Source organism: Anolis sagrei, chromosome 5 (assembly GCF_037176765.1).
Source record: "Anolis sagrei isolate rAnoSag1 chromosome 5, rAnoSag1.mat, whole genome shotgun sequence".
NCBI classification, from domain to species: domain Eukaryota; kingdom Metazoa; phylum Chordata; class Lepidosauria; order Squamata; family Dactyloidae; genus Anolis; species Anolis sagrei.
In genome coordinates, this window is record NC_090025.1 from 26,712,287 (window position 1) to 26,726,980 (window position 14,694).

Below are 14,694 nucleotides of genomic sequence, written 5' to 3' on the forward strand. Positions count from 1 at the left end.
CTTTTTCCATCCAATTACATTGTAATCTAGTTTGTTCAATGAAACCTATTTCCTGATAATACATATGTATATCTAGGATTAAAAGTTCACAGTACCAATATATGCATGTCTTCTCAGATGTAAGCAGCACTGAACACAATGGGCCATACCCTTGGTAAATGAGTATAAGGGATCATAGTCTAATCTCTTTGAAAACTTGATGGGCTGCTGTGCTGTCACGCGCTGGGCCTATAATAATTGTCTTTTGAACAGGACGTGCTCTTTGTGCCCAGCAGGAAGACAGGGTGCCTCGAGTGAGAGGCCTAAGGATTTTCCTATACAAAAGTCTCTAGATGCTTGAAAAGTTTAACAAAGTCCTTTATTATTGCTTAAATCTTCAACAAACAATCAAATGCTTCTTAGATCTTTATCAAATCAAACAAATGCTTCTTAACTTGTCTACAATAAACAGGAACCTTGCCTGGAGAAATGTTTCTATCCTTTACGAGGAAAACCCTTTTTAACCCCTCTCTGGCAATCTGCTTTCTATGCTTGCTGGTGTGGGCTTCACTCCCGGCTCCAACTACTTCTGGTTACCCAAGTAGACCTACCAGTCAAGGCTCTGTAGATTCTCCAGCTGGAGTTCTTTTCGCTCTTTTCCACAAAAGATGTGGAGCTGTTTCCCCTGGATGTTGTGAGAAACAAAGCTTGTCTACAGATGGAGCTGATCCACATCCAGTAGCTAAGCTTTCCACTATAAGACTGAACTAAAAATGGTTCCCTTTCTCTCCCAGAGCCCTGAAAAAAGGGGCGGAACCAAAACTTAACAATGATCGACAGGTGGCTAGTCCTATGACTGCAAACCAAGGGAAGTCACCTTTTGCAAAATGTATGGAACCTTGGAATGCATGCAAACACTCAATAGGAAGAAATGAAGTTGAAGCTCCTGGTACAGCCGTACCAGCACTGCTGCTTTCTTGGTTTTGTAGTGATTTAATGTTTCATACTACCCATCTAATGTGATAAAACGTGATATTAAAATGTTTTAAATTAAAAAAAACACAGTTATTTTAGAACCTGCCTTTTCACAATGGCTAAACATAGCACACAGAGAGAAAGGACCTAACTAGTTATAATCAATTATGTTATCAGTTAAGTTGCAAATCTGCCTTTAAAACAAGGTGCACATTCCTACCACATCTTGCTTTATACCAAGAATGTATTTGTGAATGTATTTACATCACACCTGAAATTTGGTGGCAGCAGAAGTTACAAAAACAAGTCAAGGGGTGCATGCAACACTCAGGTGGAAATAACATTCACTGTGATATATTTTCTTGCTGAAAATTGGGTTTTTGACACTCAGAGACCCAATCAATTAGAATGACACAGTGGTGGCAGTTTTGTGCAGGTTTCACTTGGTGCATCCTGAAGTTTTTCAGGAGTTTTTTTCTGTGCAGAAACACAGATTGGCACTTTCCACAATAATCATGGGAAGGGGAAAAATTTATACAAATCCCCACATTCTGGGGGGCAAAAAGCCTCCTGTTTTAAGTAGCTACATGGTTAGTTTGCTCAGCATTGTAAGACTGCTGTTAGCTTGTTTCTTTCTCTCAGAATATACTTTATATATATATTCAGAATATATATCTGCAATCTTACATAATACCCCTATGTGATTACATATACGTTTGTGTAATATTGCTGGGAGAGGTTTCACAATTTTTTTGTGTGTGGAAGTTTTATTGTACAAAATTGACTTTTTGTGCAAAAAGCAACATTTCAACAGTCTGTGGGTTTTGTTTTGTTTTGTTTTTTTCACACAAAGCCACAGTTTTCATGCAAGACACTTTTCTATATATTTCTATGGAGAATAATTATGAAATACACTTTAGGATGAACAAATTCTGGATGAGAACTACACAGAAATACATACTTTCTCCACAAGAAAGAAAAACTGTGGACATTATCAATTATCCGTCCTCATTTGGGATGGTTAAATGGGCGAATATTTACAAGTCATGTCTAGTTCACCAGTAATTAACAACAGGAAGAGCTTTCAGGATTAAAGAGGACTTTTATAATCAGTTCCCCACATTTGCAGATTTAACTTTTGCGGATTAGATTATTTGCAGATTTGATTGAAATGGTCTTTCTAGAAACCTCTAGGTCATGCAGTGTAACTTTGTGGTCAACTTCCATGGGAGGTATATCCCAAAGCTGCACTGAAAGACTTCAATGTTTCTAGAGGGAAAAAATTAGCCTTTTAACTCATTTTTTCCACTTTTGCAGGAGTCCTGCACTTCTAATCCCAGTGAATGTGGGTGGCTGACTTTATTTGAAGAAGACTATACTGAATGCTATTGCCATGCACTAATGGCAGAGTGGAGCCCCCGGTGGCTGATCTGCTGAACTTGCAGACCAAAAGGTTGCAGGTTCGAATCCAGGGGGCGGCATGAGCTCCCATTGTTAGCCTCACTTTCTGCCAACCTAGCAGTTTGAAAACATGCAATTGTGAGTAGATCAATAGGTACCACTTCGGTGGGAAGGTAACGGCACTCCATGCAGTCATACCAGCCACATGACCTTGGAGGTGTCTACGGTCAACGCTGGCTCTTTGGCTTAGAAATGGAGATAAGCACCAACCCCAGAGTTGGACACAACTGTATTGCTGGATATGCATGTATTTGACTAAGTTTCTGTGGAATTACCTCTTGTGTGTGTGTGTTAAGGGAAAAACACCTGGTCAATCACAATTCATAGTTGTGTAATTAGAACAATCAAGCATAACAAGCTTAAACCACTCCCTGAATGGGGAATGTTTGTAATGCTTTTGGGGCTTACTGAATCACTTGCTTCAGAACTTATTCGGAGTAAGTTCCTGGCTGAGAGCCTACTATGCTTGTCTCCTCGCACCATTGAATGAAGAAGAAATCTCCAAAGAAGATGCATGAATTTAATGCAACGAACTTTATGTGAGTTTGTTGCTCCAGATGGGCTGAGTTTGTCCTTTTGATTCTACATGTTGCCCACCCATTATTATTGTGCTTGTGCATATTCTTTATTTTTCATATTGTTATGTATTCATGTGTTATATAACTATGATGTTACTGTTTATTGTTCGCGTTTTCAGTTTGTGTTTTTGGTTTTTCTTTATTGTAATTGTCATTTGGGCTTGGCCTCATGTAAGCCACTCCCGAGTCCCCATTGGGGAGATGGTGTTGGGGTAACAAACAAATATTATTATTATTATTATTATTATTATTATTATTTCAAAGCTGGAGGTTTTGTGTTTTTTTGAAGGTGCTTGTTTAATTTTCTCCTTGACTCTGCTACTTAAGAGTAAACTTTGATTTTCCCATTTTCTTGACTTGTATTTGCTCATTGTGGATGCACAGTAAAGGCTGGATATTTCTGGACAGAACTGTACACATTTTTGTTTAGTTTCAAACCCATAACAAACTGGACTTAATGTCAGGGAAAAACCTTTACCTTAATGGAAGAGTGGATTTTTGATCATCACCTATCTAAATAAATTCAATATTTTCAGAAATTACCTGTAGTTTTAGAAATAGTTCCATCCACTGCAGGGGATACACTGCCTGTTATAGGAAAGAGAAAAATAATAATAAAATAACTCTTTTTTTAAAGGAATGGGGTGCAGTGTTGAATCCTCCCATCACATCACAGTCATCACTTACTAGTGGGGAGTGGAGTGATGGGGGAGGCAATTTAGACCATGAGTGTAAGTCAGTTAAGGAGTTCAGAAAATTTCATATTCATGGTATGTAACATCAGACAGGACTCCTCCTGGGGCTATATAACTGTTAGGCCACGGAGAAATTGTGGACAATGCAAATATACTTTTTACCTCATCCAAAATGAGACTTACGTGCATTAAGCAGCATTTATGTATATATAAGTCACTAACATAATGGCAATCTATGTGTGTCTTCCAGGGTTCCACAATGATGGCATCAGAAAAAAGCAGACATAAATCTGCTGACTTCGATCATTCTATTTACTCAAGATTTTGTCCAGCATTTCTTCATTTTGCCATCATTACTTCTGCCAAAGTAGACATGGCGATGTAGTACAACAACAGGATTCTACTCACAAACAGTTGGACAGTTACAAAACTGGAAACACACTATTATTTAGCTAAATTTAGATATTCACACAGGTTGGTATTTTAAACAATTCTGAACCTCATTGCTCACCTGCAGATGGTGAAGTCGGTGAAGCTGGTACTGCTTTGGATGGTTCTGTGCAAATAAAATTAAACATTGAAAGTGGTGCTTTATTCTTGCAGATCCAATTGATTCTAACAATAAATAAACTGGCCATTTAAGGATGACTGATGAATGAATGAATTATATTTTAGTCATTACTTTGTTAAGGAATTCCGTCATTATTTATAGCTCATAGTCATCATGGACATAGAAAAGTCCCCCTCCATCATTTATGCCCATGTGAGGTACATTGATGTGAGAGATAATGAATTGCCCAGGGGAACCTGAGAAGCTTCATAGAAGATGGATTTAACTGAAAATTCCTGGTCTAAGAGCCCTTTCTCTCTTGTACCATTATGATTCCACTTTAAGTGCCATGCCTGAATACTATGGAACCCTGAGGTTTGCAGCCTGGTGAAGCACCAGGGCTCTCTAAAATTCTGACTACTCCTTCATAAACAGTAAATCCCGGGGTTTCAGAAGATGGAAACAGCAGTTAAAATGAAATCACAGCTCAGTTATTATGTTGTATAAAGGGGTCCCTAGTTTAACAATCCAACTAACACATACTGGCTCTTTGGGTTCACCATAGCTGTGCCCGAAGTAGATTGTTGTTGTGTTTATTCATTCAGTCACTTCCGACTTTTGTGACCTCATGGACCAGCCCACGCCAGAGCTCCCTGTCAGCCGTGGCCACCCCAGCCAGTCCAGCCAGTCACTTCAAGGATACCATCCATCCATCCATCTTGCCTTTGGTCGGTCCTTCTTCCTTCCAAAGTAGATTGTTAGTTAGAAATTCTGAAATATTTTTGGATTGGCTTCTCCTAGGATCTCCTAGGATTTGCCTCCTGGCAGATACCAATACTGTTAAAAGTTACCTGTTGCTTTAATCCCTGGTTCGGTTCTGTCCTCAAAATGAAGGCAATACATGGAATGATGGTGTCTTAGGAATCCACCTAGGTTTTTCCATTGCCCAATTTACCAAACCATAATGCCTTAGCTCTGAGGACCAACCAAAGACTGGTATTATAAAGTTAAGTGACTCTTGATCAAATTTTGCCTTTGATGGGAATCTTCTGCAAGGAGAATCATAGAACTGGAAGAGACCACAATTGTCATACATGTAGGAATAAGCAACTAAAGCAATCCCAACAGATGGTCATCCAGCTTCTGTTTCAAAATCTCCAGAGAAAGAGATTCCATCATTCTGTGAGGCAGAATAATCTACTGTTGAACAACTCTTCCTAATATTTGAATGCAACCGCTTTTCCTCTAGTTTGAATTCATTGTTTTTGTCCTAGTTTCGAGAACAGTAGAAAACAAGTTTGGCCCATTTTCAGTATGATGACTTTTCGCATTTTTTTAAAAAGGGGTATTATGTTATTTGTTAGCTGTCTCTTTTCCCAGCTAAACATACTTATCTCCCTAAGATGCTTCTCATAGGACATGTTTTCCAGACCTCTGACCATTTTAGCTGCCCCTCTCTGGACATTTTAAAACTTGTCAACATCCATTCTGAACTTTGATGAACATAACCGAACATAGTATTCCAGCAGAGGTCTGACCAGGGCTAAAAAGTATAGACATTATATTCCTTCTGATGCAGCCTAGAATTGCATTGCCATTTTCACTAGCTGTTGCACTACACTGTTGAATCATCTTCTACTTGTTGTCTACTATGATGCCTGGGTCCCTTTCACGTATACTGTTCTCAAATCGGGTGTCACCTATACGATATCTGTGCATGACTGATGCAATAAATGTATGCATTTCAAACATTTAGAAAATTAGGATAGTATACAGAAAACCTGAAAGATGATGTTCTTTGTAGTAGAAAGCCACCTCTATGAAAGGGTCTGCTCTCAATAGTTTAAAAAGATGATAAGCTTGTTGCTTACCAGGAGTAGGTGTTGCAGGTCTTGTTGTGGTTCCAGATGTTCCCACTGCTGAAAAGGAAAACATGAGTGTTAACTATTGTTTTCAACAATCTGTGTCAAAGGATTAATTAGCATAGAAGTAGAAGAAATGGGAACCATTCTGCTAAACAGCTGTTTGAACAGTTGGCCGTGCTTTGCTTTGATGGTTTATTGATTAACCTTTTTGATTATAAGCCATTACTTGTTTAGAAATATCAGGATATTCTAAAGACTAGTGTAGCTCATTTTTACATCATCAAGCAGAGTTGAATATGTTTGGGTATGTCTGTTTTCCAAGATCAGGCTTTCATAGTGTGATATTTGATGTCACCTATGGTTGTCTGTGTTTATTTGGTTTTAAGTCACAAGTCGGGTTATGATGAACCCATGAATTTTATAGGATTTCCTTAGGTAAGGAATATTTAGAGGAGTTTTTTCCAGTTCATTCCTCTGAAATATCGCCTACAGCACCTGGGATTCATTGACAGTCTCCCAACCAAGTACTAACCAGAGCAGCCCTTGCTTAGCTTAGTATTGGATGCTAGCTACTTTTGTTGATGTTTCCCTACCAAAACTGATGATCCACCAAATACTATTTTAATATTTTAATGCATTTCAGTATTCCTCACTGTATTCCTCTGTTGAGAAGTCCCAGCAGATCAGGCTTTATCTGTGTTTGGTTTCCTGTAGAAGATGGGATTGCTAGAGTTATCTGATATTTTAATGTATTCCCAAATCAAATTTATATTTGGTCATGGGGCAGTCAAATTTAAAGCCTCCTGAGCAAACAAAAGCTCTAAAAGAGGGATATTTGTATTTCTAATTTCTCCTCGCTCCCAGGAAACATATTTCGGCCACTCAGCTCCATCTTTCAGGGTTACATGCTGTTAGTTTCTGATATCCATACTGCAAAGGCTGGTAGTACAAGCACATACCAAAACTTGTGTTATGGTGACTAGCTAGCTATGTAACCAATATTCAAACATTTTAACATGAAACTTCAATACAATGATACAACTGCCTCTGTCCTATCCTTCCCCCTTTCCAAGTCTAGTGTCACAAGATTTTTTTTGTACAGGATTGGGAGTTGGAAAGACAAACAGAATCATAGACCCAGGCCCTTCCAGACAGGCCCTGTATCCCAGGATCTGATCTGAGGTTTTCTGTTTCTCCTAGATTATCCGGCAGTGTGGATTCATAAAATCCAGTTTAAAGCAGAAAACCTGGGATCAGATCCTGGGATATAGGGCCTGTCTGGAAGGGCCCACATAGAGTTAGATGTGACTACTGGGGCAAACCAGTCCAATAACTTCCCATGCGGAAATACCCAATCAATGCAAACCCAACAGATTATCAACCTCGGCTTAAAAACCTCCAGAGAAGTAGACACCACCACATTCTAAGGCAGCATATTCCACTACCGAACAGCTCTTATTTCATGCTGCAAAGAATATATATATATTCATTACCACAAATCTTCCAAAAATTATACATGGGGCTCTGAGATTGAAACTACCCCTCTAGTCTGCCTAGGTTAGACCACACCTGGAATATTGTGTCCAATTCTGGGAACCACAATTGAAGTGAGATATTGACAAGCTGGAATGTGTCCAGAGGAGGGCGACTAAAACAATCAAAGGTCTGGTGAACAAGCCCTATGAGGAGTAACTTAGAGAGCTGGACATGTTTAGCCTGAAGAAGAGAAGGCTGAGAGGAGACATGATAGCCATGTGTAAATACGTGGGAGTAAGTCATAGGGAGGAGGGAGCAAGCTTGTTTTCTGCTGCCATGGAGAGTAGGATGTGGAATAATGACTTCAAACTACAAGAAAGGAGATTCCATCTGAACATTAGGAAGAACTTCCTGACTGTGAGAGCCGTTCAGCAGTGGCACTCTCTGCCCCGGAGTGTGGTGGACACTCCTTCTTTAGAAGCTTTTAAACAGAGACTGGATGGCCATCTGTCTTCGGTGCTTTGAATGCAATTTTCCTGCTTCTTGGTAGGGGGTTGGACTGGATGGCCCATGAGGTCTCTTCTAACTCTGATTCTATGATTCTATGAAACTGTTATCCCTCAGTGGTTAGGTCTCTAAAACATGAATGTATTGACCATTTATTTTAAAAGCATAGTTCCCATATAACTACCTCCCCTATATTCTGATTCTTTCTTTTAACCATTTCTTATGGTTTTTTTAAATGGATGAGCAATATCTGGCTTGTATTTCCTGGCAATTAATATTGAGAGGAGTCCTGTCTCTGATGTTAAGATCCAGTGTGATATAATGGTGTGACTGTTAAACTACAACTATGGGAGAAAGGGGTTCAAATCTGAACTTAAGCCTTTGAACTCAGTGGGAGATCTTGAGCAAGTCACAATCTCTCAGCCATAGAGAAGGGCAATTCCATGTGCTCGTGGAACCTAGTGTTATTGGAGTGTGAAGTTCATCACTTCCTGAATTTGGGAGAAAAAAAAAACACTGGGGAGAAAGTTGCTTTTTGTGCAATATCTTCCAGAATTCTCCAGCCATGCTCTTTGGGTAATTCTGGGAAGTGTAGTTTAAAAAAGGGTAACATTTCCAAGCTGTGGTATATGCCAGCTGGTTTGCAGTAAGTAAATTTTGGGAAAATGACAAGTTTGCAAAAACTAAAATACTTTGCTTCCTATGTATTAAAACCTGCCTTAAAAAAAACAGGAATTGGCTGGTTTTTAAAGTGGGAACTTATTCTTGGACCTTCATCTCTAAACAGAAGTAAACCATGTGGCCAAAACCCAGCTAGGCGATATGGTTAGGCTTAGTATAATTTATTTCCAGCAAATCTACTTAAGTGGCCCTGTGCTCAGCATATTGACTTTACTGTGTGAAGGGTCAATCTGCTATGAAAAGCTTAATTATATGGCAGTTATTATAGTGTGAAAAGCAAATTATAGAAGAGAATCCAGACACAGGAAAAGTCTATTGGCAATGATGGTAGGTCTGAATTTTTCAGTGCAATGTGAAATGTAAATTGCAAACTTTATTTCAGAAAGTATATAGTGCTACAGGAGGAGATGTTTATGGATATTGCATGGGCAAAGAACATGATGTGACTTCAGAGTGACCAAACTGTTTGCTCACCAACCCAGCTTGGTATGTATCTGCAAGTTAATGGGATTTAAGTAGTTGACTTGTATACATACTGTGCATGATGGTGACCATTAAAGAGTCTCTTATTCAGACCCATAGCTGTGGGGAGAAGATGGAATAGAGAACGAGATATTTCAAATTTTCCCTACTAGAAAATGTACATACTGGATCGTAACAATGATAGTAGATGGGCCATTGTCAGGAAAAATTCAAAACTTAACAGAAGGGAAACCTTGTCACATGGAGTTTTCTAGTGGAATCTGGATATCCACTGGGGTTTGGTTCCAGCCCTCCTGCCCCATAGAAAGAAAAATCACCCCACAGATGCCAAAATCCATAGATCTGCAAGCTCTATTATATGTAATGGAGTAAACAAAGAATGTCCCTTACATACAATGGCAAAATATTTTCAAGCTGTGAATGTTTGAATCTGTGCTTACTGAATCCGTGGATACGAAGAGTGTTTTTCTGTCTATATCTATGCATATAAAAACAGAACACATGCACACACTGTTTTAAAAATATTCCTGGAACATGTGTTGTTCTAGGTTTGTACACATTTTTTGTTAAGACACAAATAGGTCTTCCAAATACAGATTCAAGCCACAACTCCCAATTCCTGAACGTATTTACAATGCCAGTTCAGGAACTTGGGAGTTTCCTGCCAACTGTTCTCAGGGAAAGAGGCAGTTTGCATCTAGAATGAGTAATTCTTTCCACCCTTGATGAAGAGATAAGAGACCAATGCCTGTGTCACTGAAGGACAAAAGGAACAACTATTTTGAATATTGACTGGATACACATAACCTCTTCCAAAGCCAGTGTCCAAGACAAATTGTATGTTGGTCCTGGAACCAATACCAGTGGATACTGAGAGCCCACTCTTTATGCTTTTTGAACATGTTCAAAATGCTTTCCTGCAAGCGTTTAAAGACAAAGTGGGCCATTTGCCCAATCATCCATAAACCTCCAGACCCAGCTTTGGCTAACTGTAGAAACACTCGTTGTAAATACAGCTGGTGGTAAACAAAAATGCATTTGCAACTAGATTCTTACTTAGGATTTCATCACACACAACCCCCTCCCTAATTTCAAAACCTAAAACAGTTTACAGATGAAGTACCATAGAGCCCATCATGCAATGCAAACAGATTTCCACCTGACATCCATGATGCATTGTCAGTTAACTGTTTTAGAAGTTGTTAAATCTTTGCTCTGCCTTTTCCTCTCCTCTGCTTTAGTTTCCCCTATATAGGTTTTCCTAATAGTGTAGATACCTTCCTTTGTATTAGTTTTTGGGTGGAGCATAAACATCTTAAAGACCAGTGTTAGTTGGTCTATTCCATTTGCCTGTATCGAGCTCCTTTGCTGTACTCCTCCTGGTTTCCCCTGCAACAGAGCTACAGAGAATAGAGCAGTGGTTCTCAACCTGTGGGTCCCCAGATGTTTTGGCCTTCAACTTCCAGAAATCCTAACAGCTGGTAAACTGGCTGGGATTTCTGGGAGTTGTAGGCCAAAACACCTGGGGACCCACAGGTTGAGAACCACTGGAATAAAGGATGGGGAATTGTCTGGTAATCCTAGGCTGAAGCAATCCAAAAACAGGCATCCTTAGCACCTGCATTCAGCAGTATTCTTATGCCAGCAGTCCAAAGGACAACAGAAGCTTATGACCAGCTTAAGCTTTGCAAGAAAGAAGATTGAGACAGTTTATAACCATCGCTTTGCAGCAGAGATAGGAAACCTTCAAAGACTCCAGAAAGATTACTGCAACCAGCAAACTCACCTTTTGTAATGTATTAAGTTATCTTATGATAGTCCCGGGTGGAGTTAACCCTTTATTCATCTTGTTTGCAGCATACTCATTTTGGTTATCTTTTCACCTTGCCTAAAGTGCCTCTGTGTGCTAAGGGTCTTGATCTTATCAAAAGGTATACAGATAGACCCCAAGTAAAGCCAGACACTATAGTTTCCCCAAAGGCTCAGGGCTGCCATCACAGAAGTATTTAGAAATGGGGGGAACAGGAGACAAGGAGAAATAATCTTCTGAGCCCATGATTTGCATGGAAACAGGAGAAGGCATTTGTTTACATTAGGCCTGGGTAACAACGCAAAAATTTGTTTCTAAAATTGATTTGTATTTGGGGGTTTTTTTTGTTTCGATATTTAAAATAATTACAAAATTTTCCCTTAAAAAAGTTCGGTATTTACGAAATTTCGTTAATATTTACAAAACATTTTGTAAAGATGGCGCCCTTTTTTTTCAATATTTTTTCAATATTTTTTTAATTTAATTATTGATTTAGTAGAATAGGGAGGAGAAATTATTATTAAGGAGGGAAGGCAGGCACTCACTCTGGCGGGCCCTCAAGCGCTGCCGCCGAGTCGGGCCCGGCTCCTCCGAAGCTAAGGTTTCAGTGCGGAATTGGGAGAAGGGGCTCCCCAAAGGCCATCTAGTCCCGCCCTCTGCTATGGTCTCAATGCGAAATTGGGAGAAGGGCTCCCCAAAGGCCATCTAGCCCAGCCCTCCGCTAAGGTTTCAGTGCGGAATTGGGAGAACGAAGCACACCCACTGCAAAGGTGAGGAAGGAGGGACGGGCCGCCTTCCCGCTGAGGGTCGCTCGCCCTCTCGCTCGCTTGCTCAGCCGGCGCCTTCCCCGCCCTCTCCTCCTCCTCCTCCTCCTCCTCCTCCTCCTCCTCCTCTTTCAGGCTCTGACTGGCTAAGGAGAGGAGAGAGAGGAGAGCTCCCAGCAAGCATAGCCATCTTACGTATTTCCGAAATGGACGGAAATACAAAAATATTTGGCGCATGCCGTTTCGATATTTAAAAACACTTCCGGGTTTAAAAATAAGTTTTGTAATCGTTTTGTAATTGCTAAAATTAACGAATATTTAACGAATTACAAAATTAACGAACGAAACCGCCCAGGCCTAGTTTACATGTGTGAGGGGACCTGTCAGATTCACCAGTGTTGAATCATTCCAGTGACATGAGGGAATGGGCATTCCTATGGCTGGTGTCCTACTGAGCACCGATGCCCCACTTATCTTTCAAAATCCTGTTGCATGATTCTTGCAGGGTAATTTTTAAAATTAATTTATTCGGCAGAATTAGCACAATTTTTAGATATCTCTACTTTGCTTTCGCTTATTTTCTCCTACACTGTATTCTTGGCTTTTGAAATTGTGCTTTTGCCACCTTCCTAAAGTCTCTTTCTTTTATCAAAGTAGTAGTCACTAGAAAGCCCTGGAGTAATTAACATCACGATTCTGCCTTAAATTTGAACACACACAGACACAGACATAGACATATGAAGTGGACAGGGACTATACTCATTCATGTGATATCTCAGAAAACAAATTATTTCAGTAGAAACGCTCCAAAATAAGACCATATAATAGGTTTTGATAGATGATATGATTTGTTTTTGAATGCAACAGAATGAAACATCAAGGTATGAAGGCATTTCCACCCACTTTCAGCAAATAATGGGATGAAGTCCATAGTTTGTATATTTTTTTACTATTAATTTCCATAGCTGTGAACTTGATTGTGTTAATAAACTAGTCAATGCAGAATAGCCTCTATATTTTCAATAATTCCAGTGAGATGGAAGGAACCTGCTCTTCTGCACTAAAGCAAATAATATCCAGTCTTGGTTTTGCATTATTCAATCCATTTCTTGTGTGTAGCTGGCTTGACCTGCATGTCTAACATCAACAGGAGGAACGTGACTTAGCCATGTACTGCATGAAGAGGGTCACTGCAGCTGCTCCTGTAATGCACTTATTTTTAGAATATCCTGTTATCTTTCATATGCTAGCTGCAACCACACCTACACCCACAATGTTTGCTACTGACACATTCCTGGAAGCTAATAAGAGATTAGTGAATAGCCTGACACTTTCTGTGGGAATGCTGAAAGAGATTACTTTCATGGCAAGTCCACCTTGAATTCAGTCTTTTTGCCTCAAAGATGAAGCTCTGATGGTCCAAACTGAAGCATAGAACACCATTGTGTTTCAGGAAGATACTAGAAAGGCAGAGCCAGAAACAACAACAACAACAACAACAACAGCAACAACAACAACAACAACCACCCATGAAGAGTTGAATAAATTGCAAATGATCTCACCCTTAGGGACATTTTCTTTCTTCGTAGCACATGATCAATGATGGGCTAATAGATTGAATTTGATCCCTGTTTTCCTAATTTGGATGGATATAGCATAGTACAGACTTTCCCAAACATTTTTAGGGGAAGAAGAAAAACATAGCCTGCCCTTCAAAGAGCTGGATAATTTGCTTAAGTAGGTCAGGTCATTTTCATCTCTAATTCATGAGAAGTATGGAAGATGCCATTGGGTCAACACAAAATAGGATTAGGGTAATTGTGTGGATGCTTTTTTTTAAAAAAAATTACTAGCAGCATGTCTCAAGTATTGGATTATTCTTAAAGTAGTTTTAATATGCCTTTGACTCTGCGTGCTAACAAAGAAGTTGCAGGATGGATGGCAATGATGTTTAATTAATTTTGGGCTTTATACTTCAGAATAAACCAGACATAAACCCCTCTCATATTGAACACAGATGACATTGGGAAAATTACTTTGAGGTGGTGAGCATGGCCATGATGGTGATGGGATTTTGGCAAATGTAGTCCAAACAAGTAACCCATTCTACATACTTATGCAACAGCTCAAAACTAGGTCTCATCTACACTGCTTTATAATCCAGATTATCAAAGATGGTGTGAGGAAGTGCCAATTCCACTGAATGTGAGGAACCTTCTCTTTCTTTGTCAATTAAGCTGCCACCAATAATGTTCAGAGACGCAAGTTTATGTCTCTGTTTATCCTTAGTTGTGTTGTGAGGTGATTTTGGTAGTGTGGAATGCACCAAACGTAAAAGCAATGGAGGAGGCAGGTTTGAAATACAAAGAGAACAAGTTTTATTGTTAACAGAACGTAATTGTTGCAGTTTTAAGAAGTTGAACTTGGCACAAGGCTTGATGTTACAAAATGTCTGGTTTGAGATACATTCAGGCTTCTGATGTTACAATTCTACAAACTCCTTCTTTAGTGAAGTGCTTTTATTACTTCAGAGTTCCCAATTGTGAATCTCCACACTGTTTGTCCTATACTCGGATCAAACCCCTGATCACCAGTCTTTTCCTACTGGCGATCCTTAAAACCCCTTCTGTTAGATTCTTTTAACCTAAGCAATCTAACAAGGTAACACCTTCAGCTCTCTTGCTGAAGAAATATTCACAAATCCTAAGAACTAACTGAATTCTCACAGCTTCACACCACAGAGCCCTAACTGACTCTGCTCTTCTTCCCCGGGTCTCATCCACCGGACTGAATATTAACTGACGCTTTCAAACCTTTTATTCCTTAAACTCCGCCCACCTCCTCTGAGGCTTTGTTACCATGGCAACCTA

At 39.6% G+C, this 14,694-nt stretch overlaps 1 protein-coding gene across 1 annotated transcript in view; it reads right to left on the reverse strand.

Annotated features, from left to right (window-relative positions):
• EMCN (endomucin) overlaps positions 1 to 14,694 on the reverse strand; it is a 50,825-nt gene that overhangs the window by 30,185 nt on the left and 5,946 nt on the right. The window contains exons 2-4 of the mRNA XM_067468612.1: positions 6,110 to 6,157; positions 4,200 to 4,244; positions 3,537 to 3,581 (exon numbers count right to left, since the gene is read on the reverse strand). Coding sequence (XP_067324713.1) covers positions 3,537 to 3,581; positions 4,200 to 4,244; positions 6,110 to 6,157 — 138 coding nt within the window. The remainder of the gene's footprint in view (positions 1 to 3,536; positions 3,582 to 4,199; positions 4,245 to 6,109; positions 6,158 to 14,694) is intronic.